At 39.7% G+C, this 24,104-nt stretch overlaps 3 protein-coding genes across 4 annotated transcripts in view; all 3 read right to left on the bottom strand.

The window, feature by feature from the left end:
- LOC149003426 (frataxin, mitochondrial-like) overlaps positions 1-17,428 on the bottom strand; it is a 58,499-nt gene extending 41,071 nt beyond the window's left edge. The window contains exon 1 of one of the 2 annotated variants that reach the window (XM_089137548.1): positions 17,191-17,428. The gene's annotated coding sequence lies outside the window, so the exon portion shown is untranslated. The remainder of the gene's footprint in view (positions 1-17,190) is intronic. The other variant, XM_089137547.1, reaches the window with a different exon arrangement.
- A 1,050-nt stretch (positions 17,429-18,478) lies between these two features.
- LOC149003425 (C-8 sterol isomerase) lies at positions 18,479-19,996 on the bottom strand. Its single transcript, XM_089137916.1, has 3 exons — positions 19,283-19,996; positions 19,054-19,203; positions 18,479-18,955 (listed from the first exon to the last, which is right to left on the bottom strand). The coding sequence occupies exons 1-3, from the start codon at positions 19,901-19,903 to the stop codon at positions 18,668-18,670; spliced, it is 1,059 nt and encodes a 352-aa protein (XP_088994042.1). The 5' UTR covers positions 19,904-19,996; the 3' UTR covers positions 18,479-18,667.
- A 2,215-nt stretch (positions 19,997-22,211) lies between these two features.
- Positions 22,212-23,076, bottom strand: LOC149003424 (uncharacterized). Its single transcript, XM_089138878.1, has one exon. The coding sequence runs from the start codon at positions 22,839-22,841 to the stop codon at positions 22,506-22,508; it is 336 nt and encodes a 111-aa protein (XP_088995004.1). The 5' UTR covers positions 22,842-23,076; the 3' UTR covers positions 22,212-22,505.
- Positions 23,077-24,104: the final 1,028 nt, after the last annotated feature.

Raw genomic sequence — 24,104 nt, 5'->3', positions numbered from 1 at the left:
AATTTACCAGATGAAACCCCAAACGCTCACTTCTTAGGATTGAGTCTCATTCCATTTCTCCTTAGTACATCAAAGCACTCCCTTAAATCAGCAAGATGATCAGATTTGAATTGACTTTTTACAAGAAGATCGTCTACATAAACCTCCATATTTCTTCCAATCTGATCAACAACCAACTGACTTGTTCATCGCCCTTTGGTATGTTGCACCAGCATTTTTTAACCCAAAAGGCATAACCTTATAACAATAGCTTTCCCGATTGGTTATGAATGCTGTATGAGGTTGGTCCTCCTTCTTCATAAGAATTTGATTATAACCAGAATAAGCGTCCATAAAGCTCAACATTTGCTGACCTGATGTAGCATCGATCAACTGATCAATTCGTGGCAAAGGATAGCAATCCTTGGGACATGCCTTGTTCAAATCGGTGTAATCTACACACATTTGCCATTTTCCATTATGCTTTTTCACCATTACCACATTTGCTAGCCACTTTGGACATTCAATTTGCTCAATAAACTCAGATTTTCTGAGTTTGTCCACCTCAACTTTAATTGCATCATGCTTTTCTGATGAGAAATTCCGTCGCCTCTGTTTCACTGGCTTGATAGATTTATCTATCCATAGACAATGTTCCGCCACTTCTCTACTTAAACCCGGCATGTCTTGTGCTGACTAAGCGAAGACATATGCGTTTTGCTGAAGAAATTCTCTTAATTGCTCCTTGTCCTGACTGTTCTGATCAGCTCCTATCATGGTTCCTTTTTCTGGATTCTCTAAACCAAAACAAATTTTCTCCAGCTTTTCTACTGGTTCACCTCTTTGAATTTTTTCCTCATCCCTGTTATCCGTAACTTCCACAGTAAGAGCAAGTGCCTTACCTTGTGCTTTTAAATCCTTCAAAAAGGTTGTATAGCTTTGCCTTGAAGTTTTCTGATCCGATTTGCATTCTCCAATACCTCCTTCAGTTGGGAATTTGACCTTCAAATGTCTCGTCGAAACTATTGCCCCAATAGCATTCAACGTTGGTCTCCCGAGAATTATATTGTATGCCGATAGACTTTTTATCAACAAAAATTTAGTAACCGTAGTTACCGTTTGTGGATGTGTTCCCAGTGTTATTGTTAGTTCCACAGTTCCTTCTACCGAAGTAGATTCTCCATAAAATCCAAATAGCCTCGTACCGCAAGGTTTTATCTTGACTGTATCCAACTTCAATCGCTGAAAAGCTTCATAAGACATTATGTCCACAGATGATCCTGTATCGACTAAAACCCTGTGAATATCCCTGTTTGCCACCTCAATGACTACCACAATGGCGTCATCATGTGGTTCCTGAATTCCTTCCATCTCCTCTTCTGTGAAGACTATCTCCTTCATCATTTTGATTCTTCTAGGAATAACATGAGATTCGACAGCACTTACATACCTGGCATGTGCCTTAGACTTTGAAATTGAATTCAAATCTAAACTTCCCAAGATGGTCATGACAGGGAGACGCTTCTGTTGAACTTGCTGATTTTCCTGTTGTTTAGCATTTTCATTTGGAGAGTTGTACTGAAAATCTCCCTTAGGTCGGTCTTCTCTCGCTGGTGTTTGATTATTCCACCTTCTTGGCTGATCAGCGGCATTTCTTCTGTTGCCTCCATTTCTCCTTTGAACAAATTGATCCAACCTCCCCTGACTGATTAATCACTCAATTTCATTTTTCAAAATTCTGCAATCATCAGTATCATGACCATGATCCTTGTGATATCTACAGAACCTATTCGGATTCCTCTCGTCCGCCTTTGCTATCATTGGTAATGGCCACTTCATAATTCCTTGATGTTGAATTCGCATCAAAATTTCTTATCTTCTTGTGTTGAGAGGAGTATAGTTTTCCTGGAATGGTCTTGGAATGTCCCTTCTGTATTGACGATCAGGAATATTTCTTGGAAAATTCCTGCTATTCCTCCGATCTCTCTGATCCCTCTGATCAGATCTCACAACTCCATCATCTTTCTTTTTACCTCCATTGCCATCAGTTTCTTTTCTTGCCTGAAGAATGTCTTTCATATTTGCACATTGGTTACAGAGGGTCGTTAGTTCTGCAATATTTGCCGGCTTGTTCATGATCAGGAATTCCAAAAGATGTTCATCTGTTAGACCTCTGAACATAGCGTCATATGCTACTGCCTCATTCAAATTTTTAATCTGAATTGATTCTTGATTGAATCTCTTCATGTAACTTCGAACTGATTCTCCCAATTTTTTACGGATTGCAGCCAAATTATCAACAGTTTTGCTACTCTTCATACTACTTTGGAACCTTGACAAGAATATTTTCGTCAAATCTTTAAAATCCTTAATGGAATCTGGTAGTAAGCTGAAGAACCAAGTTGTTGCAGATCCTTTCAACGAAGATGGAAATGACCGACACTTTAAAACATCAGAATTACCTGCCAGCATCATAACAGAATTGAACTATCCAGGTGTTCCATTCGATCTGTGCTTCCATCATACATCGTGAATGTTGAAAGTTTAAAATTGCGCGGCAATGGTGTTGACATAATATCTTTAGCAAATGCATTTTGGTTCATCATTTCCTCAACTTTCTCTCCGTCATCTTTGTTCGCCAGTCGCTGAATTTGATCGTCAAGGATACGAAATCTTTTACTGATTTCCGATCCATGAACTTCAGATCTGCTATCTCCTGATCTTCCTGTTTCCTTCTTATCTCTCCGATCTCCAACGCTTCTACTCTTTTTGCTCCAGATGTGACTTAATTGATCATCCTTGGACGATCCTCGATCTTCAGTCTCCAGTGGAATATAGTTTGGATCTGCACTCTCTCCTGATCCTTCCTTTAGAATTGATCTTCTTTGGCTTCCTCTTGACTTCTGAATCTGAGAATTCAGGACAAAGGTCGTCTTTGCTCGGGAAAGAGTTCGAGATCTTCCAGCTGATGAGATCGGAACTCTTCCCACAAGGATGGACTCCAATTTGCTTGATGAATGTCCTCATCAGATTTTGTGTCTCCAAGATTTGATGTTGCATGCTCTCAAATCGTTCAGTGATCAGATTTGGATCTAGCTCTGGACGAGATGCCGCCAATGTATCCGCCAATTGCTTCTCTTGCCTTTCGAACTGATCAGTTGGACAAGGTGAATGATCCTCTATCATTCTCTGCCTCTGTCGAGTCTGCATCATCGGGATTTGTGGTATCGGAACCACTTCTCTCGTTCTTCTTTTTGGATTTACTCTCCTAGGCTCCCTCTGGCTTGTTTCCGCCATTTCTATCGGTAATTATTCCTCCCGCTCAGGTGATTGAGCCATAGCTTCTGTTCTGATCTTGTTCCAGTTACTCTTCCCACAGACGGCGCCAAAATGTTGGTGCTATTTCTGCCGATCGCCTTGAACCGTAGTTTTCCGCACCGAACTCCTCAGATCTGATTCGATCTGGTTTGCTCTTCGATCGATCAACCTCTCACTCCTGAAAGAAACAGAATACCAGTAAGAAACGGAGCCGATCGTCTTGATCGGCGTCTCGTCTCAGACGATCTAGTCAGTATGGTTCAATTTATGCTTCAGAGCTCTCTGGAGCTTCTAAAGTGCTTGTAATGGAGTTCAATCAGAGTGAGTTCTTAGTTTGGTTGATTCTAGAGACTTACCTTCTTATTAATCTTCCCTCGCTTTTATACTAGCTTTCCCGCTTATAACACTTTTTCAATCATAGCCATCGGATCATCGCTCCTCTTTGGACGTCATTGATCATCCTTCCTTTATCTCTCAATCGAACCTGGCTAAGATTGGTTTGACCGGTATAAACCGGCAATGGATATTTTAGTCACAACATGACCGATCTTTTATAAAGTTGTTCTTCAATAATGGTGAATTTCGCTGCTTGATTCTTAATTGCCTTTGCTTCCTTGATATCTTCTGGAAGGACATCATTCTTCAAATATGTTATAATTGGGTTCATCCAACTTGGCTCTTCTTCAATATCCATTGCCTCGGCTTCCCGAATACTAGGAATTTCCAACTATTCAATATAAACGGCTGAGCCTAAGGTTGAGTACTTGGATAAAGCCATCTTGGATAACTCATCTGCTACTTCATTTGCAATTCTTATTTCTTTTGCCTCATACACGCCGCGAACTTGATTTATGATTAACTGAGAGTCGCTTCGGACTTCCATTTCTCGGACTCTTAGGGCTCGGGCAAGTCTTATTCCTGCTAGAAGGGCTTCGTACTCGGCCTCATTGTTGGAGGCTTTGAAGTTGAATCTTAAAGCATAATGAATAGTGAATCCATCCGGGCTGATTAGCATTAGCCCTGCTCCACTCCCCGAAGAGTTGCTCGAGCCGTCGACATATAAAGTCCATAACTCCTGATCGGGTGGATTTTCTACTCCCGAATTGGGCATGTTATTCTCAAGAACAAAGTCAACCAATACTTGTCCTTTTATAGCTGGACGAAATCTGTACTCGATTTGGTATTCGCTTAACTCAATGGCCCATGTTACCATTCTTCCTGCTAAGTCTGGTTTCTGTAGTATCTTCTTCAACGGGAAGTTGGTCAAGACTACAATTGGATGAGCCTGGAAGTATGGCCTAAGTTTTTAAGATGTGATTACAAGGGCTAAAGCTTGTTTATCCACATCCGGATATCGTGTCTTGGCATCTACAAGAACATGACTTATGAAATAAATAGGGTTTTGTGAAGTACCTTCTTCTTTTACTAACACCGCGCTTACTGCTGATGAAGAAATGGCTAAGTATGTGAATAGTTGCTCTCCCGTTGAAGGTCGAGCTAAGAGAGGTGGTGTCTCGAGCTTCTCCTTCAACTTCTCAAATGCTTTCTGACATTCGTCGGTCCAGAGGGTATCCTTTGCCTTCCCGAGGTCTTTGAGAGCCTTGAAGAAAGGCAAACATTTTTCACCGGATCTCGAAATGAATCTGTTTAGGGCAGGTACTCTTTCGGTTAGGCATTGAATATCCCTAACCGTCTTTGGTGACTCCATCTCGAGCAAGGCTATGATTTTTTTCGGGTTGGCCTCAATTCCTCGTTGGGATACCATAAATCCAAGGAATTTTCCGAAAGAAACTCCGAACGCACACTTCTCTAGATTTAGCCTCATCTGATATGTTCTCAAAGTATCAAAGACTTCTTCAAGATCTTCAAGATGACTTCTTCGGACAGTACTCTTGATGAGCATATCATCCACGTATACTTCCATATTTCTTCCAATTTGGTCCTTGAAGACCTTATTTACCATTCTTTTGTAAGTGGCCCCTGCGTTCTTCAACCCGAAGGGCATTACCTTGTAGAAATAGCTTTCTCGGTCTATCATGAAGGTCGTATCCTTCTCGTCCTTGGGATTCATCATTATTTGATTGTATCTCGAGTAAGCGTCCATTAAGCTCAATACTTCATGTCCTATTGTGGCGTCGATCAAGAGTTCGATCCGAGGAAGTGGATAGCAATCCTTTGGGCATGCTTTATTTAAGTCTGTGTAATCCGTACACATTCTCCATTTTCCGTTGGCTTTTTTCACCATTACTACATTCGCCAACCAAGTTGGGCATTCTATGGGTTTTATGAAACCTGATTGCTCTAGCTTCTCCACTTCGGTTTTGATGGCAGCATGTTTCTTGAGGGAGAAATTCCTTCTTTTTTGGATCAAGGAAATTGTATCTTCCCTGATCCATAAGCTGTGCTTTGCAATTCTGCGATCAATTCCTGGCATGTCTTCAGTCAACCATGCGAATACATCAAGGTTGTTCTGGAGAAACTCAGTCAATTCTTCCTTGAATTCTGTAGGCTGTTCTGAACCGATCATGGTTCCTCTCTCGGGAAAGTCCGGATGAAGTTGAATTCGCTCAAGCTTCTCAACAGGTTCGGCTCTCTGCATAGCCTCTTCATCCCAGTCATCCCGAATTTTCAATACTCATTGTATTGCCCGATCTCTCGGATCTTCTTACTTTCTTGAGATAATTCACATAGCGTTGTCTTGAGAGTCGCTGATCAGAAGAGCACTCCCCGACTCCTGCTGTTGTTGGAAACTTCAACTTCATATGTGTTGGAGAAACCACAGCCCCTAAGGCGTTAAGAGTTGGTCTCCCGAGCAAGACATTGTAAGCTGAAAGGTCCCGAACCACCATGAAGGTTGACTGGACGATAGCATCCCGAGGAGGTGTCCCGATCCTCAGGTCCAATTGGATGGTCCCTTCGGATATGGCAGACGACCCGGGGAACCCATATAGGTGAGTCCCGTATGGAGTCATCGTCTCATCTTCGGATTTCAATTTCTTAAATGCTTAATAGGATAGTAAGTCAACAGAAGATCCCGTGTCAACAAGAACTCGGTGAACTTCTCGATTTGCAAGTTTCACTTTAATGACTATAGCATCATCATGAGGAGAAGTTACGCCCTTGAGATCTTCATCCGTGAACGTTATTGGATCTGGACATAAGTCATTTCTTCGTTTTCTCGGCAACTGCATTGATCCCACCAACCGTGCTTTTTGCTTTGCCTTCTTAATGGATTCTTCGGTTGGATTTCCCAAAACAATATAGATGGGAGAGAATTCCCAGTGTCGGGTTTCTTCTCGGGATTCTTATCTGCCCTCTCGAGACTTTTGGACCTGAGTCTTTTTGTTGATCTAGGTGGGGACTTCTCTCGATCTTGCCGCTTCTTTTGAAGATACTTTTCGAGATGCCCTTCTTGAATGAGTTTCTCGATCTCAATCTTAAGATTTCTGCACTCATCTGTATGGTGGCCATAGTCCTTGTGAAAGCGACAATATTTTGTCATATTTCTATCTTCGAGTCGAGCTCTTAGCTTGCCCAGCCACTTCAAGTTCTCTTTGTCTCTAATCTGTAATAGGATTTTTGACCTTTTAGTATTAAGAGGTGTAAAGTCCCCGTTGGCGAGTCTTTCTTTCCAACCTCCTTTTTTATCATCTTTTACCTGAGCGTTTGAATCCGACCCTTTTCTACATAATTCTTCTTTTCCTTCACCCCTCTGGTGGACTCTTCTCGGGCTTCGATAACTTCGCCACTTGTTGCTTGCTTTTGGCAATTCTTAAGAAGTGCTCCATAAGTCTTTGGTTTATCTTGGAGCAATACCTCAAGCAAACGTCTTTGGGTTATTCCATTGTACACCACCGTGTCATCCAACTCTTCTACCTCGATAGCCACTTTATCGAATCTTAGAAGGTAGTCTCGAACAGACTTATTAGGTTTCTGCCTAATGGCAAAAAGGCTATCTGTTGTCTTCTTACTCCCGACGCAACTTCGGAATCGGGCAATAAATTTTCTCCCGAGCTCTCTGAAGTTTCGGATGGATCTTGGCTGTAGGCTAGAAAACCACTTTTTCGCCGGGCCTTTGAGAGATGCCGGGAAAGTTCGGCATAATTGCTCATCTTCTCGGCCAATCACAGCCATGACAGATTTGAAATAACTAATATGTTCTCGAGGATTAGACTTACCTTCGTAGGGAGTAAACGTCGGCATGATAAAGTTAGGTGGAAGAGGTGCTCTCATGACTTCTTCTGAGAAGGGTTCTCTGTCAACCACGTCATAGTCGTCATCAAGGTCCCGATCATCAAGCCTTCTCTCCATGGCATCTAATCTTCTCCCGAGACCATGCGCCTCTTGACGTTCTTGTGGAGACCGAACACTTCCAAGATCAGAATATTGGGAAGTTGGTCCATGAGAAGATCCATACTGACTTACCGATCCTCTCGGGTCATCAGATCTGGAATGGCCTCTTTCGTGGCTTTCGCCTTTTTGTTCTTGAATTCTTTCATTTTTGCGCCCTCTTCTGGGTAAATCTTGAGTTTGCCTGAGCCCAGCCAAACGGTTGAACACACTTCCCCTCGTCCGATCTCCTCGGGGAAGTGGTTCTTCAATATGAACTCCTTGAGATCTTTCTCCAACTCGTTCGGCTGTTTGCCTTGGTTCTCTGGGATTTCGCCCTTCTCGAACTTCGTTCACCGGGCGTTGCTTGTTTCTAGTCTATCGGACAGCTTCATGTCTCCGTCCTTGTGTATTTTTGGCGGGTCCGGGTGGTACCCCGACTTTATGGACTAAGCCACGAACTACTCCTTGGAGTTCCAACATTTGTTGTTGGACTGCTCTTTGCATATTTTGCAAATCAACCACTGTCGCTGGAATCGGAGGTTAATTCGAACCTCCTTCTCCAAATGGAGTTGGAATAATTAACGGGGATTCTCTTGAAATCCCTTCTTGAACTTCCTCTAGAATCAGAATTTGTGGATCTGGAGAAGGGAGAGTTTGTTCTTCAACACGTCCGTTTTCTATCTCCCTTTCTCTCGCTCGAGTGATAACTTGATGAGAACTCATCACCTGAGGAGTGGTACGTCTCATCATGACTTTCTGTGACGATTCCCACAGACGGCGCCGATTTGTTGCGTCTAGAACTTCTTCGAGAGCCGGATATTAAGATGATCACCTTAAGAGCTCCCCAGCCAAGCTAATAACTGAGATGCCTGCACTCACAAGGAAAACAAGAACGGTCCGGCCAAGTTTGGGCCGGGAAACCGTCTCCGACGCTCAAGTCAGCCTAGGCAACAATAAGAGTTCTTGAGAGAGTTCTCAAGAACATAATGAATAATTAATCAGATAATTTCTCGTACCTTTCTCCATGTAGGAGGTGGGTTTATATAGAAGTTACCTGAAGGCGGCGCTTCCTTGAGTTTCGGATCGACAGTTGAAGAGTGAGTGGAATATCTTCGGAATAACGGCTCCTTCTTTGTCGGACCAGATAGAGCCGTTATTTGATGACTCATCTCCCCAATTCTCGTAACGGCCTCCTTAAGTAGTTATCTGGTGTTAACTCCTCTGACTTGGTCATCCTCAACGGTATGTTGGACTTGGTCTTTGGACTCATGAGTGTACTCCGAATAGGTCTCCTGAGTCGTCTCCTTTTTTCTTCCCGAAGAGGGGTGTGTGCTACTCCCGACAGGGTTCCCTAGGTCTTCTTTATTAGAGGACCTTTATGTCCCGTGTGGGGGTGTGTTTTTGTCCCGCGGGGGCTCTCGGGATACATGCTTCTCCACAACAAGTACAATGTTGTTATCCTTGGAAAATCCTAAGAAGTCAAGTCAGACCTCTCCCTTAGTGTAGATCCAAAGACCCAAAGTGAAGGAAGAAGTCTTTGTGGGGCATCTCAGTAGAAGACATGGTGTTTGACCCGAAACCCATGGATATTGATGATGGTGCTTCCTTATTGAAACCTTATTTAATTTGGAGTTGAAGTGCCCATTGATGAAGAACTTGGTTGATGGGCCTAAAGCCTAGTTGGACCTGGTTTGAAGACATCCCTCCATGCTAGGTAAGTAGTATGATGTGTTGAAAGAAGCCCATCCAAAGATATTGAAGTTAGGCCCATTAAATCCCTATTTTTTGGGCAAGCCGCCTAGGCAGGGGCAATTTGGTAAAATTCTATTTTTAGGGTTTTTAAAGCTTTATTTATTGGAATTTCGTGGTAAACAACCCCATTATGTTTCTAAGCCTCTAGAGAACATGGGAAGGACCTTAGAGCCTCCTCTTCAACAACCAATCAACCAACAAGGGCAATTTGGTGAAATCCTTGTATTTTTGGACTCCATATGCTATTTAAAGGGGGGAAGAACTCCATGTTTTTCACTCACAATCAGTTCTAAGCCTCTGAAGAACGTGGGAAGAGCCCTAGAACCTCTCCTCCAAAGCCAAGGATGATCCTCAAGCATCCATTCGAGTTTCTTCATCGGTTCCTCTTCTAAAAGGTTAGTAATCAATTTGTTTCTTCTTTGATTTGTTCTTTCTTCTATACTTCTGATCTTCTATCTATGAGAAAGGTATTACACTATTGTAATGGCCTCTTCTCTAATTCTTTTAGCCCTAGAGTGAATTCCCCAATTCACTCTATGTTCTTGAAGCCATATGGAGATGATTCTTGAATTTGACCTTACCTAAGATCTTGATCACTCCCTCATTATTATTATTTTACTGGTTTTTGTGATTGTGGGAAAGGTTTCACATCAATGCTACAACCTTTCCTTCTATCCCCATGATTGTTAGGTTGATTCCCTCTTTCCCCCATCCTTGGAAACCAAAAGTAAGGGTTATTCTATGAGAGCTGATTTTGGGTAACTCTCATGAGAGGTAACCAAATTAAGAAATCTCTAATCTTTTATTAATTGTTAGAACCTACCCAACACTTTTCTTGATTATGTATTTCTACTCTTGTTTTCCCTAGGATGAATCTTTGTTCTCTGTGAACCAAAAAGAAGGTGATTTTGTGAGAGTCCAAATTAGGTATTCTCATGAGAGGTAACCAAATTGGAGAATATAAATCCACTTTTAATCCATTGGATCCTCCCCAAAACCTTTCTTTATTATGATTTCTTTATCTTTATTCTCCCTAATCTTTCTGAGGGATACACAAATTCTTGTTGGTAAAATCCTAAATGTAAGATTAGAATTTCTTTGCTATTGACTTTAATTGAGAACCTTGTTTTTTCTTATTGTTAGACGTTCCCAATACCTTTCTTGATTTTAAAATACTATTCTTTCTTTCTTAAAGTGAATTCCCCAATTAATTCTATGATCTTGAAACCATATGGTGATATTCTTATTTCTTGATGTTCTTGTTTATTGACTATTCTTTTTTTCTTAGAGTGAATTCCCTAATTCACTCTATGTTCTTAGAGTTCTTGAAACCATATGGTGATGTTCTTGTTTCTTGACTATTCACTCTATGTTCTTGAAACCATATGGTGATATTCTTGATGTTCTTGACTATTCTTTCTTTCTTAGAGTGAATTCCCCAATTCACTATATGTTCTTGAAACCATATAGTGATGTTCTTGTTTCTTGACTATTCTTTCTTTCTTAGAGTGAATTCTCCAATTCACTTTATATTCTTGAAGTTCTTAAAACCATATGGTGATGTTCTTGATGTTATTGCTTCTTGATCTTACCAGAATTCTTGATTATTCTCTTTATTGTTTTTCCTACAAAGTTTATAGTTGTGGGAAGGTCTCATACCATTACCAAGACCTTCCCTTGTGTTCTCATGATTGAGGAGTTGATCCTAATGTTTCTTGGACAATTGGAAACCCTTATATGAAGAGATTTTGGGAGGAAACCCTTGGGTAACCCTCATGAGAGAAAATCCACATTGGGTAATCCTCATGAGAATATCCAATTGGGAACCCCATTATTTTTAATCCTCCCCAATTGCATTCTTTGTTTTGAATTACTAATCAGATGTTTCCCTTTCACTCTGTGAACCTACCTTAGATTATCTTGAGAACCAATCTAGGGGAACCTTTATGAGATGATATTTAATTGAAAACCCTAATTCTTTGTTAATTGTTGGATCATCCCCAAAGCTTTCTTAATTATGATTTCTTTATCTTTATTCCCTAGGGTGAATCTTTATTCACCCTAGCCTTCCATGAGAGCCATGGTTAGTATATGTTAAAACCCTAATCCTATGACTCAATCAAGAACTTATCTTTTGACCAAGACTTGATGTTTTGACCTTCTTGGATAGTCCTAATATGTTCTAGGATGCTCCCTTTCGAATTTCAGACCCAGTAGACCAACCAGTCGACTAATGAGACAGTACGGGGCTGCAAACCCTAATTTGATCATAACTTCTTCGTTTGAAGTCCAATTGGTCTGAAATTCGAAAGGGAGCATCCTAGAACATATTAGGACTATCCAAGAATGTCAAAACATCAAGTCTTGGTCAAAAGATAAGTTCTTAATTGAGTCATAGGATTAGGGTTTTAACATATACTAACCATGGCTCTCATGGAAGGCTAGGGTGAATAAAGATTCACCCTAGGGAATAAAGATAAAGAAATCATAATTAAGAAAGCTTTGGGGATGATCCAACAATTAACAAAAAATTAGGGTTTTCAATTAAATATCATCTCATGGAGGTTCCCCTAGATTAGTTCTCAAGATAACCCAAGGTAGGTTCACAGAGTGAAAGGGAAACATCTGCTTAGTAATTCAAAACAAAGAATGCAATTGGGAGGATTAAAACTAATAGGGTTCCCAATTGGATACTCTCACGAGGATTACCCAATGTGGATATTTTCTCATGAGGGTTACCCAAGGGTTTCCTCCCAAAATCTCTTCATATAAGGGTTTGTAATTGTCCAAGAAACATTAGGGATCAACTCCTCAATCATGAGGAAACAAGGGAAGGTCATGGTAATGATATGAGACCTTCCCACAACCATAAACTTTGTAGGAAAAACAATACAAGAGAATAATCAAGAATTCTGGTAAGATCAAGAAACAAGAACATCACCATATGGTTTCAAGAACTTCAAGAACATAGAGTGAATTGGGGAATCTCTAAGAAAGAAATAATAATCAAGAAACAAGAACATCACCATATGGTTTCAAGAACTTCAAGAACATAGAGTGAATTCCCTCTAAGAAAGAAAGAATAGTCAAGAATCAAGAAACAAGAATATCACCATATGGTTTCAAGGACATAGAGTGAAGGTTTCAAGAACATAGAGTGAATAGTCAAGAAACAAGAACATCACCATATGGTTTCAAGAACTCCAAGAACATAGTGTGAATTGGGGAATTCACTCTAAGAACGAAAAAATAGTCAAGAATCAATAAACAAGAATATCACCACATGGTTTCAAGAACTTCAAGATCATAGAGTGAATTAGGGAATTCACTCTAAGAAAGAAAGAATAGTATTTTAAAATCAAGAAAGGTCTAACAATAAGAGAAAACAAAGTTCTCAATTAAAGTCAATAGGAAAGAAATTATAATCTTACATTTAGGGTTTTACCAACAAGAATCTGTGTATCCCACAGAAAGACTAGGGAGAATAAAGATTCATCCTAAGGAATAAAGATAAAGAAATCATAATAAAGAAAGATTTTGGGGAGGATCCAATGGATTAAAAGTGGATTTGGATTCCCCAATTTGGTTACCTCTCATGAGAGTACCCAATTTGGACTCTCACAAAATCACCCTCTTTTTGGTTCACAGAGAACAAAGATTCATCTTAGCGAAAACAAGAGTAGAAATACATAATCAAGAAAAGTGTTGGATAGAGTCTAACAATTAATAAAAGATTAGGGTTTTCTTAATTTGGTTACCTCTCATGAGAGTTACCCAAAATCAGCTCTCATAGAATAACCCTTACTTTTGGTTTCCAAGGATGGGGGAAAGAGGGAATCAACCTAACAATCATGGGGATAAAAGGAAAGGTTGTAGCACTGATGTGAGATCTTTCCCACAATCACAAAAATCAGTAAAATAATAATGAGGGAGTGATCAAGATCTTAGGTAAGGTCAAATTCAAGAATCATCTCCATATGGCTTTAAGAACATAGTGAATTCGGGAATTCACTCTAGGGCTAAAAGAATTAGAGAAGAGGCCATTACAGTAGTGTAATACCTTTCTCATAGATAGAAGATCAGAAGTATAGAAGAAAGAACAAATCAAAGAAGAAACGAATTGATTACTAACCTTTTAGAAGAGGAACCGATGAAGAAACTCGAATGGATGCTTGAGGATCATCCTTGGCTTTGGAGGAGAGGTTCTAGGGCTCTTCCCACGTTTTCCAGAGGCTTAGAACTGATTGTGAGTGAAAAACATGGAGTTCCCCCCTTTAAATAGCATATGGAGTCCAAAAATACAAGGATTTCACCAAACTGCCCCTGTTGGTTGATTAGTTGTTGAAGAGGAGGTTCTAAGGTCCTTCCCACGTTCTCTAGAGGCTTAGAAACATAGTGGGGTTGTTTACCACGAAATTCCAATAAATAAAGCTTTAAAAACCCTAAAAATAAAATTTTACCAAATTGCCCCCTGCGGCGGCTTGCCCAAAAATAGGGATTTAATGGGCCTAACTTCAATATCTTTGGGTGGGCTTCTTTCAACACATCATACTACTTACCTAGCATGGAGGGATGTCTTCAAACCAAGTCCAACTGGGCTTTAGGCCCATCAACCAAGTTCTTCTTCATCAATGGGCACTTCAACTCCAAATTAAATAAGGTTTCAATAAGGAAGCACCATCATCAATATCCATGGGTTTCGGGTCAAACACCATGTCTTCTACTGAGATGGCCCAAAGACTTCTTCCTTCACTTTGGGTCTTTGGATCTACACTAAGGGAGAGGTCTGACTTGACTTCCTAGGATTTTCCAAGGATAACAACATGATAGTTAAGGTCCAACTTCAAGGTCAAACATCAAACAAATCCCTCTTCACCCAAAACAGATAGGGTGTCTAGGTTAGGTTTAGGCTGGATTTCACAAAAAGGGTCTAATGGGGCTGGGGATCAAGGTGTAACAGAGGGGAGGGGTGTGCTATATTGCAAGGAAGGAGGAAGGAAGGTGGAGAGCTACAATGGTTAGGGGTTTGGGCTGAAATTGTAAGGAAAGGGGCAGGGGTTGTTTGCGATGGCCTAGGGAGGTGGGGGAAGGGGCAGGGAGCTTATGTACTTACTTGTAAACTGAAAGGCTTGCTGGAACTGTTGCTTGAGTGCTTGGAGAAGAAGACGAAGAACTTAGAAGTGTAGAAAACAATAGCAATTCCTAGCGCAGGTCACCCCTAGGGATCCCACGACTCTCACAATCTGGTTCTCCAATCAAATTTTATTCAAATCAAGCTAACTGATTAAATTTGACTCTAGGCTATTTATAGCTTTCAAAACCAAACTGACTCATGTTAGGACCTTAACTGATACAGATCTCATCCAACTACTTTAGACCCTAAGTAACTAAAAGACATACTAAATAAGGACTCAAATCTAACTTCCAAATAGGGAACAGCTCTATAGGATAAGTTTCCCTTTGGATAAGGAATCTTATCTCACCTAGCTAACTTCCACTCGACTGAAACTCTCAAACAACCTTCAAACTAGGACTCAAAATCAACCCAGTCAGTTGGTCCTCCATCTATTGCCCTACCTCCGAAGGTGGCCTAGGTATCCACCGGATCCCGATGTTAACTTAGCCTGCCTTCTCAAACTCATCTGGAAAATTGCCTCAAAACATGACTCTATTTGGGTTAGGTGGGTCTACTCTTTTCTTCTCCGGTCGGATTCCTTCTAGACTGTTTCTATGCCCTCCAACCCTTCATGGGTTTGAAGGAAAAATCTCTTGCTTCATCCCCGCACCATCTCGGCTATTTCTACCTTCATCTCTTTTGGCTCCTCCACTTCCTTCTGGCTTGACCAATGGCATCTGATGGGCATTCTCTTTAACCACTTTGGCCCCCGCACTGTCTTTTGATGTTTCTTCTAGATTGTTAGCTATTCCCCACCCCCTGTTGATGATACCCTAAGGAACAGGCTTATTGTTGTCTCCTGGGGTCTTAATTATTCTTTTCAGTCTTCTTCTTAAAGACCTTGTTCTCTTGCTTTTTTTTCTTTAATATAATTATTTATTCATCCCAAAAAAAACTAGGACGAAATTAACTCCAAAAATAGAATAGCTAGACTCCATCCAACTAGGTAAGACTCACTCTAGGGGGTGGGTAGTGCCCCTAGGCTGCTTTGGCCCCCCTGGTTTGGCTTCTATTTTCGAATGGGCTTGGGTCCTCTTTTGGCTCTTTTGGGGCTGTCTGGGGCAGGTTACATCACCCATCCAATTACCAAGTGCCTCATCATTTGTGGCTACCAAATAAAAGAAATAAATAGAAAGAAAAATTGTGCAAATCCACAAAGTAAAAATAGTTAAATATATGTCAATAGACATATGGATACATGAACACATCCAGCTTGTATAGCCGCAACAAGCATAATAAAAGAAATTTGCATTTGTACATAATTCAACCAATAAAACATAAATCAGATTTGCAATTAGCCTCTATTTTTGGGACTCAATAGGCAACATGAAGAATCACATAAAGTAGAAATATGATAGAAGGAATCTGATTGTAAACTCTGAAAACCGCATGCTATTGCATTAATCACTATAAGCACAAAAAGAAAATGAGAAAGAACCATCTTTACTTGCCAAGTTCATAGATGATCTAGAGAGATAGAGACAACCCAATTCTACCCAGCATATAAGAATGGACAGACCACATAATGAAAAGTAAGAGTCAAGGCAACATCTATTTATATAAATGGAGAATGTGTGATTGCAACGTATTAAGAGGTTTAACTTCACCCAAGAATTCAGGTAAAATAGTTATATAAGATCTAAAACTGGTATCTGAGTTTAGAGAAAACAGCTCTTCCTTAATTGCTGCTCTGAGATCTTTATCATTCTGAATCGAGAGACTACCAAGGTTCTGACTTTCATTTGTAGTTTCAGGCAATTCCAAGGTTTAGTCTTTTATGGATGTTTAAGACAATAAGACCTGTTATTCCTGTTTTGGCAATAATTGATAGTCCTTTGTCAAGCTGGACTAACAATCTACAGTTCAGTCTAGTTTTACATGTTCTCCTTATGTAAAGAGTCCAAGATTAACTAAGGACTTCAACCACATCTGTTCTATTGGGGGCTTCAGAACCTGTTATCTGTTTTTCATTCCTTTCCTGTCTAGAATTGGTTTAGCCTTTCCTTTGTTGGAGTCTGAGTGGGTCTAAAACTAGCTATAAACCCATCAATATCTATGAAGGAAGAAGAATTGTATCTAATCTGATTCCTGGCCATCAAGTTTCCTGGTTTTCCCGTTGCAACTAAAGTTCCTGAAATTCTGATTCCTAAACTGAGTCATTCTTCTTCTGAATCTCGTTACTGTTTACTTCATAATCAATAATTTTGGTCACTCTTGATTTTATATTCTGAACTCTAAAATCCCTGCATCAGTCCAGATGTTCTGTCATGATTTCTAATTTCCCAATCAGAGGAGCTTTTATTAGAAGAGCAAAAGCTCCCTAACTTGAGAACCAGCCCATTCTGGCTCTTGAATTTGTTCTTCCGCTAGAATTCCAGTATATCGTCAAGTATGGAAAACCAATCAATCAAGACAACTAACTGATTCAAGTCTAAACCAAAATACTGCAGGTTTTCTATGCCTGTTTGCAGGGGACCTACTAGCAGCAATGGTGATCAATCCAAACATCAATATCAATCCAAGGTAATTAATAAGAACGACAGGGTGATCAAAAGCACACAAGCCAACAACCAGGTACAAAAACCCAAACATCAATTTCAATGCAATCATCTTGATAGGCTAAATGAACGTACTACGATTTCATCAAAGATAGAAATAGGAACAGAAGGCGAGCCGAAAAGTTACAAACTTTTGCTGTCTGATACAGTGCTGCCAACTCGAGAGCGACCGAAAGCGAGAAGAAGAAGAAGACGACGACGCTGGATTGAGGCTACCGTGGCTTCACGCGAGAGCGTTGGGGTCTTCAGAGGAACAGTCGGGCTTTGGAGATCAGAAATCCCCAAAATCTGTCTGGGCTAGCGTTTCTCCACCCCCAAGAAACACAAAAATTACATTTTTATGTTTCTGTTCCAAAAGAACAATTTTAAAGATGATTATAATTTATAACAAACTTGTTTCTGAAAACGTTTTGAGAATGTATGTGTTTGAAAAAAACCAGAGGGCTTTTAACTCTAGCTGTCATTACATTTCATGTAGAAATCCAACCAAGAATCGAAGGAGATAATTATGATGTTGGATACCAGACAGTGAAGAAATTAAGAGTTAAGTGTAATACCAATGGTGGGCAATCGAAGAAGATTGATCACTACAATTAACAAGTGTTTCACAATAGAATACTTCTTAAGTAATCTACATGATAGATAGGGATTCCAAACCTTACTGGTGTTCATTTGTTATTACACTTGGAAGATGGAGACTCAGATCCTCTTTTATAGTGCCAGTTCTGATCCATTGAAATTTCTCAGTACTATTGGTTTTTTGGGTTGAACAGATTAGTCTCCTCACTGTTGTTGTGACTGAGGTCATTGGAACACTTGCGTTTTCATTATATTATAGCAGCAACCCTGGCAAGAAAGGCCTGTCTACCATGTGTGAGAGAGATTGGCCAATTTTCATTCCGTGACTCAAGAAGCTTCATGATTATGATACTACTGATAATGCACGTTGGGTCTAATCAAAAATTTCCTATCAATAGGTAGTGTTACCAAAGAAGTACTTGTAGATGCAGGTGTTTTCTTGTGTTTATAATAGAAACAACTTAATCTGCAGCACCCACAATTTAAAGGATTAAATGCCACTATCCAGAAGGGTTAGGGTATAATTAATTGATAATTTGGTTAATTAACACATTTCTATGTACATACTTTCAGATAGCTGTTGTGACTTCACCCTATGCAAAGGGCTTCCAAGTTTATTGGCACACCGTCAATTACTGGGCACTTCACAGGATTTAAGAGGATGGAGACCCATGGAAAGAGGAATCAGAGCCCTTTATATATGTCTTCTGCTACCTGCCTTGACTTTGCACTATTCTTCCCTTTGTGGTGTTTGCATTAACAATGAACAAGAAGCTAAGGCATGGAAGACAGCTCCTCAAGAGTTGGGAAGGTTTTGGGTCCATTTCGGAGATCATTAGTGCTGTGCAAGAATCAAGAATAATCATACATGACAAAATGCTGAATTACATAAGCAGCTAGTAATAAAAAAACCCAAAGCAAGGGGAATAATTACATGTTCAAATGTCTCATAAGGCATGAGATTTGGTACATCTTAAGTTGGATGTCTGTAAATGACATCTTCAGAATAACTACTATACTGGTTAACAAAGGCAGGCAAGAACCAAAATTGCTGCTTCATTTCTCTGACTATTCTTAACATTCTGAACTTCAGGAACTCGAATGCTGCTCCAGAGAATCTGGAGTTCTCCAACATCATGTTTGAACGATATTCAAGAATCCAGGTATTAGAATCCATCTGCACAGCTGAGGCACTCCATCTAGCTTGCACCCATGAAGTGTTTGCATTGCGAATTGAGAACCCAAACCTTCCCTCTGACCACTGATGATCAAACAAAAACCACAGTGACACATAAAAGTAAGATGAGGTTTGATGAGTCCCTTAAAAATCAATAAATTCAGGTGTTCATTTATAATTACCTCTGTGACTCTGCCTGTCAAGATGGTGAATGACCTAGAAGAAAGCTCAGATGTAAGCAACCCTGCAGTTTGGAGAGGCCAACCCCACAAGCTTACCTCTTCTGTCATGGATTTATATAATGTACAACGCGAATTTAATAAAAGTCCTTCCTGCAATTGAATCATACAGTCTTAATTTGTTTTCCAGGAAACAAAGAACTAATTAAAAGAAAAGGTTGGGACTTGCTACCTGATCAATCTTCCATGCTGAATCAGGAGATCTGCAGTTTGAGACATCCACATCAACTATATCTTTTAGCTTCTTCTCCAAGAAGTCTAATTTCATATTCCGATCTTCCAAGCTACAAGAATCCTCCCCCACCCTCCTCACAATCTCAGGTGACAAAGCAGGCCTAAAGAGCCCCAAAATGAGCAAACCCAACACGTAATCTGCAGCAAAAATCAAACTCACAACCACTAAAATTATGAAGCTGTTGAACCCAAAAACTCTAGTTTTCTTCTTCATTTCCCCAGGAGGAAACGATTTTCCAGTCGATTTGAGTGGTGGTGTCCTTGAAAGCTGGTGCACGCCAGATTTGGGCGTGGAGAGGATTGAACGATTGACAGAAACAGGGGATTTTTCCATTAGAGAAGTTGAGGCTGAGAAATTCGTCAGAGAACTTCGTTGGCTGCTCATATTCCTTAGATCCAAAGTCGCATTGATGCTTGCAAGACAAATATCGCACGAACAGTTGGCATCTTTCCGGCAGCCGGGAAAATAGTAGCTGTCGCGGCTCTCTGATCGATCTTCCATGGTGCTGCTAAGGGTTCTTTCAGAAGAAGACGATGGAACGACAACGGTCTTCTTCATTAGGGCTTCTTTTCTTCTCTCTGTTCTTTTCTGCGCTCTTTTCTCTTTTCCGATTTCCTGAAGATCTTTGAGAGCCGGATTTCGAAATTTAAATCTTCCAACGGTCTCTAAGAAACGGCTGAGTTGTACAGAAAATCACTATTTATGCGGTGTCAGTTTATTTGGAGTGAATTAATTAATTATGCAAGGGTTATTTTTGTTAGTTTTTTATTTTCCATTTTCAATATTGTCCACACATTCTAAGTTTCAAAACACTATTCAGAAATTATATCTCTCAAACATTTTGCAGATTTATGATTAAGAGAAGAAGTACTGCTAGACAATAGAGAGAGAGAGAGGAAGAAATGAGTCGAATATACGGTCTTTTGGAAAAATATCATCTCCCTGGCATAGCAGTGCACATATATGACAAATAATTAGTTGAGAAAGCAAAGAAACTATGTTGGATTTTTTAAATTTAAAATCAAGCTTTGAATCTCAACCTATCATTTATCATATATGTGCACTATTGTACACAGTAGATGATTTTTTTTCCCATTTTTTGTTCAAAATTATTCTTGTCCTTTTGAAATATATAACTTGCTTCTACAAGCACTGCATTTAAGTAGGGTATTTATAGCCAATATACTAGGTTATCCTACATTTAACGTGTCCTTGTCGACTCTCGGTTCCCATGTAGCTGGCTACGTAGGACTTGACAAGGTTAGGCTTGATTTGACAGAGTTATCTTGGGGGCATTAGTTGCATACTTGCATATTCTTGACTTTACCATGTCTCTTGACACACAACGCATTTAATGCAATGTGAAATCTTCTTCTCGACCAAGGAGCCCAGTGTCAGTTACGACTAGAAATAGAGTCACACTCAGCCCCCGAACAAATGAACTGGCTTGAGTGTCTCAACCCAATGGTCATTAGCGGTCAATGTGACCGGTCGCACCCAAGCAATCGTTAATTTGATCATCACAGTCTATCGGGTTGATCCCTCGAGTCAGCGGTTCAACCACTTGTTCATTGGATGAACCGTTGGCCGGACAATATTGGTATTACACTAAAGAAACTGTATCATAATGAATCCCATGGCTCATTGTGTGAGAATGCAAGAGAAGGAATCTCCACTCTAACATGGTTAAAATCATGTTTCACAATATTCCCTTGGGAAGAAAGCATTCAGTTGAGTCGTTGCATTTTCAGTGGTGTTTGGAATCTTATCAGTAAGGTCATCACATCTACTTCAAACTTTTTTTCTTCAATTCTTAGACTCAAAAGAAGATTATTCTGGTTCCAGATCAATTAATCTATAAATGAACAAACATCTACTTCAAGCAGTTATAATCTGGAAAAAAGTGATGAAAGAACAGCTCTTTGATTGCACATATATAAGATCATAAGATCACATAAGCATCCGATTCCATCTCCAAATGTTACGTTGTGCACCGTGTTAAGTGCGAAAAGTTTCATATATCTTATACATCTATCAATTCTAGATTCTTACCTGTTAAAACCGCTTTCACATCGACCAGGTAGTTGGAATCAAACCCAATTTGGTTGGACCCAAATGCAAACACCAACGCAAGACCAGACCAGATTGAACCTGAAACGACCCAACTGGACCAAATGAACCAAACCAACAATTATGACTCACTTGAGGATCTTGTTCAACTCAGTGATCTCCAAAGCTGAATATGTTTGACTAGTGAGTAGGGCCCTTTCAAATTCCAAGTCTCAACCACTGATTATAATATGGTAAGCAAAAATTATAGCTCACCTACAGGACTACAACATTATAGAATCATGTGCAATAATGCTTATGAAGTCCTTCAATTTCAAGTGGAGCTGACTTTTGTTACTCTATTTTATTAACCCACTATAGAAAAGCATTGATGAGATCTTAATCTTCTGGGTTCTGAAAATTAATTGAGGCAAACAGATTTGAGTGTAGGACCAAGTCAGAGAAGACAACCTATGCCCTGTTTCTCCTTTTTTGTTTTTGTTTTGTTTGTGTGTGTATGATTAAAACCCACATTCAAGAACAAAGGAAAGCTTTTTCTGTAAAAGAAATGGATAAACATCTTGTGAACAATGATGTATCAGGACTCTCTGTATGTTGAGTATTCATCTTCCCCTTAATATAACAACAAACAGAAGTCTATGAGCCTGCATTTGATGTGAATTGCCTAATATGGGGACTTAGAGGCACTTGATCATTCACTCTTTGTGGCTACATATGAAAGTTTATTGAGTAATAGATAGGCTTTTCAATAAAAGAGAATTTAGATTACAAGACAGAGATTTGATTTCCTTGGAAGTTAGTTTCAGAAAATTACTTCTAAGTTGATTAAAGATTTTATAGACTTTTCTTCAAAAGAATGAGAGGAGAAGAAGATAAAGAGAAATAGAGTTTTATCTGCACATACCCATGTTAAGAAAACTAAAGAAGTAGGATTAACACTACATGATATTACACTTTACAAGACTGGGAGAGGACTTAATCATGGAAGGCTTTTGAGAATATTTGAACCCAGGAAACCCAGGAGGACCACCCTCTTTCAGCACTACAAGCTTCTAACAAAAGTCAAGTAATAATTTTTTTTCTCTGCTGGTTATGTGCTTGCAAATTTCCTGTACTTCTTAGAAGAAGTAGTAGTAGAAGAAGAAGAAGATAGATCCCCTGACCTTCTCCTGAGCATCTGCCTCAAACCATCTGCAACCCTGACAGCAGGGTTGGACTTGAACTTCCCACAGAAAGACATATGAGCTTTCAGAGCTTCATCCATTCCAAATGAACTCTTCCCTCTCTTCACTTCATCTCTCACAGCTTCTGAGCACAGCCCACATAACCATTTTCCATCGAATTTTGCTTTCACCTGACTAATGTAATCTTGTGTACAATCCTCTTTTAACCCACAACACTCGCAATTCACCAATTCAATCTCCATCCCTGTCTCTGTTTCTTCTTCCTTGCTCTGCTTCTGGAGGAAGAGGGAAGGAAGGAAGGAAGGAAGGAAGGAAACTGGGTGAGGTCAAAACCCTAGTGAGGAAATGGATTGAAGCAAAGTGATGAGTGAATCATAGCTAAAGAAGAGGGTTGCTTTCCTGTATTGATGATTGGATTGAGGAATTGGGTTTCCTCACCTTCTAAGCTTTGTCTTCTCACTGGTTTGATGGTTTGTGTTGCTGCCATCAGTGGTGTTTGTTGGGCCTTGTGTGACAAGGTCTTTTATGGTGGGGAAGAGTGACAGAAGAGAGAGAGAGAGAGGACATAATTGAGAAATCTTCCATAATTTCCTCCCTTTTCTAAGGGCATGAAAATGGGAAAATCCTAGAAGTTTTTTTTTTCCAGAATTTCACATGCTGGGTTTGATTGACAGTTACTTTCGGTTTATATAGTTTAACTACCTGGCTAAGGTATAGGCCGGTTGGTTTGACCAAGTCATCCTTTTTTTTTTTCGTTGCTGTGATTGACTATATTCATGACTCATATAATGAATTTTGATTGACCCTTTTGGACTTTTTCTCTTGTTTGTCGGCAAAAGTGATCATCAATATATTTACACATTTCTCATGTGGTGTTGAAATTTTGTGATAACTGGATTCCAAATGCAAAATTAATGACAATCATAATCAGGTGGATAAAAGTCATAAAACCATAAATTCCATGCTAAAAGTTTTCGTGCAAGTAAACTCCATAGAACAATTTTCATATATAGCCTTAACCAACAATTTTGTTTTTTTCAATATATGAAGAAACAAAATTTCCTCAAACTTTTTTTCTTAAATCAAAATGCTTTATCTATTTTCTTGGAATTTTGGATCAATTTCTTAAAATCCTAGAACAATTATAATCCAATTTAGATTTTTTTTTTTTTAGTAAATAATATTCTATTCAACAGAGGAAAAACGTGAGACTGAGCAGAGTTCCAATAACCACTCAGTGGATACAAGCCAATCTCTACACTCCTTTAAGGTGAGCGTCATCCTTGCTGGACGATCTGCCACTTGGTTAGATCTCTTAGAGATATACATTGCCTGCACTGGATGAAATCTAGTATGAACGGAAAACATTGGAAGGGACACTTCAACTCCCCATTGATAAATTTGACCAACTGTTGATTATCTGATTCACCTTGGTAGTCCCCAATAGCATAATGCATACACATCCATCCTTAATGCCAACGCCTCTCCTTCAAAAACCGAAGCAA

The sequence above is a fragment of the Hakea prostrata genome, chromosome 10 (genome assembly GCF_041222555.1).
Source record: "Hakea prostrata isolate BN-2017 chromosome 10, UWA_Hpros_2, whole genome shotgun sequence".
Taxonomy (NCBI): Eukaryota; Viridiplantae; Streptophyta; class Magnoliopsida; order Proteales; family Proteaceae; genus Hakea; species Hakea prostrata.
Note: the sequence above shows the minus strand (reverse complement) of the source record. Positions and strands in the feature narration are given on the sequence as shown.

Coding starts and splice junctions, on each gene's coding strand:
- LOC149003425 (XM_089137916.1), bottom strand. CDS start 19,903: ATGAAGAAGACCGTTGTCGTTCCATCGTCTTCTTCTGAAAGAACCCTT. Junction 19,204..19,282: donor CAGCATGGAAGATTGATCAG/GTAGCAAGTCCC, acceptor ATTCAATTGCAG/GAAGGACTTTTATTAAATTC. Junction 18,956..19,053: donor TGACAGGCAGAGTCACAGAG/GTAATTATAAAT, acceptor TTTGATCATCAG/TGGTCAGAGGGAAGGTTTGG.
- LOC149003424 (XM_089138878.1), bottom strand. CDS start 22,841: ATGGAGATTGAATTGGTGAATTGCGAGTGTTGTGGGTTAAAAGAGGAT.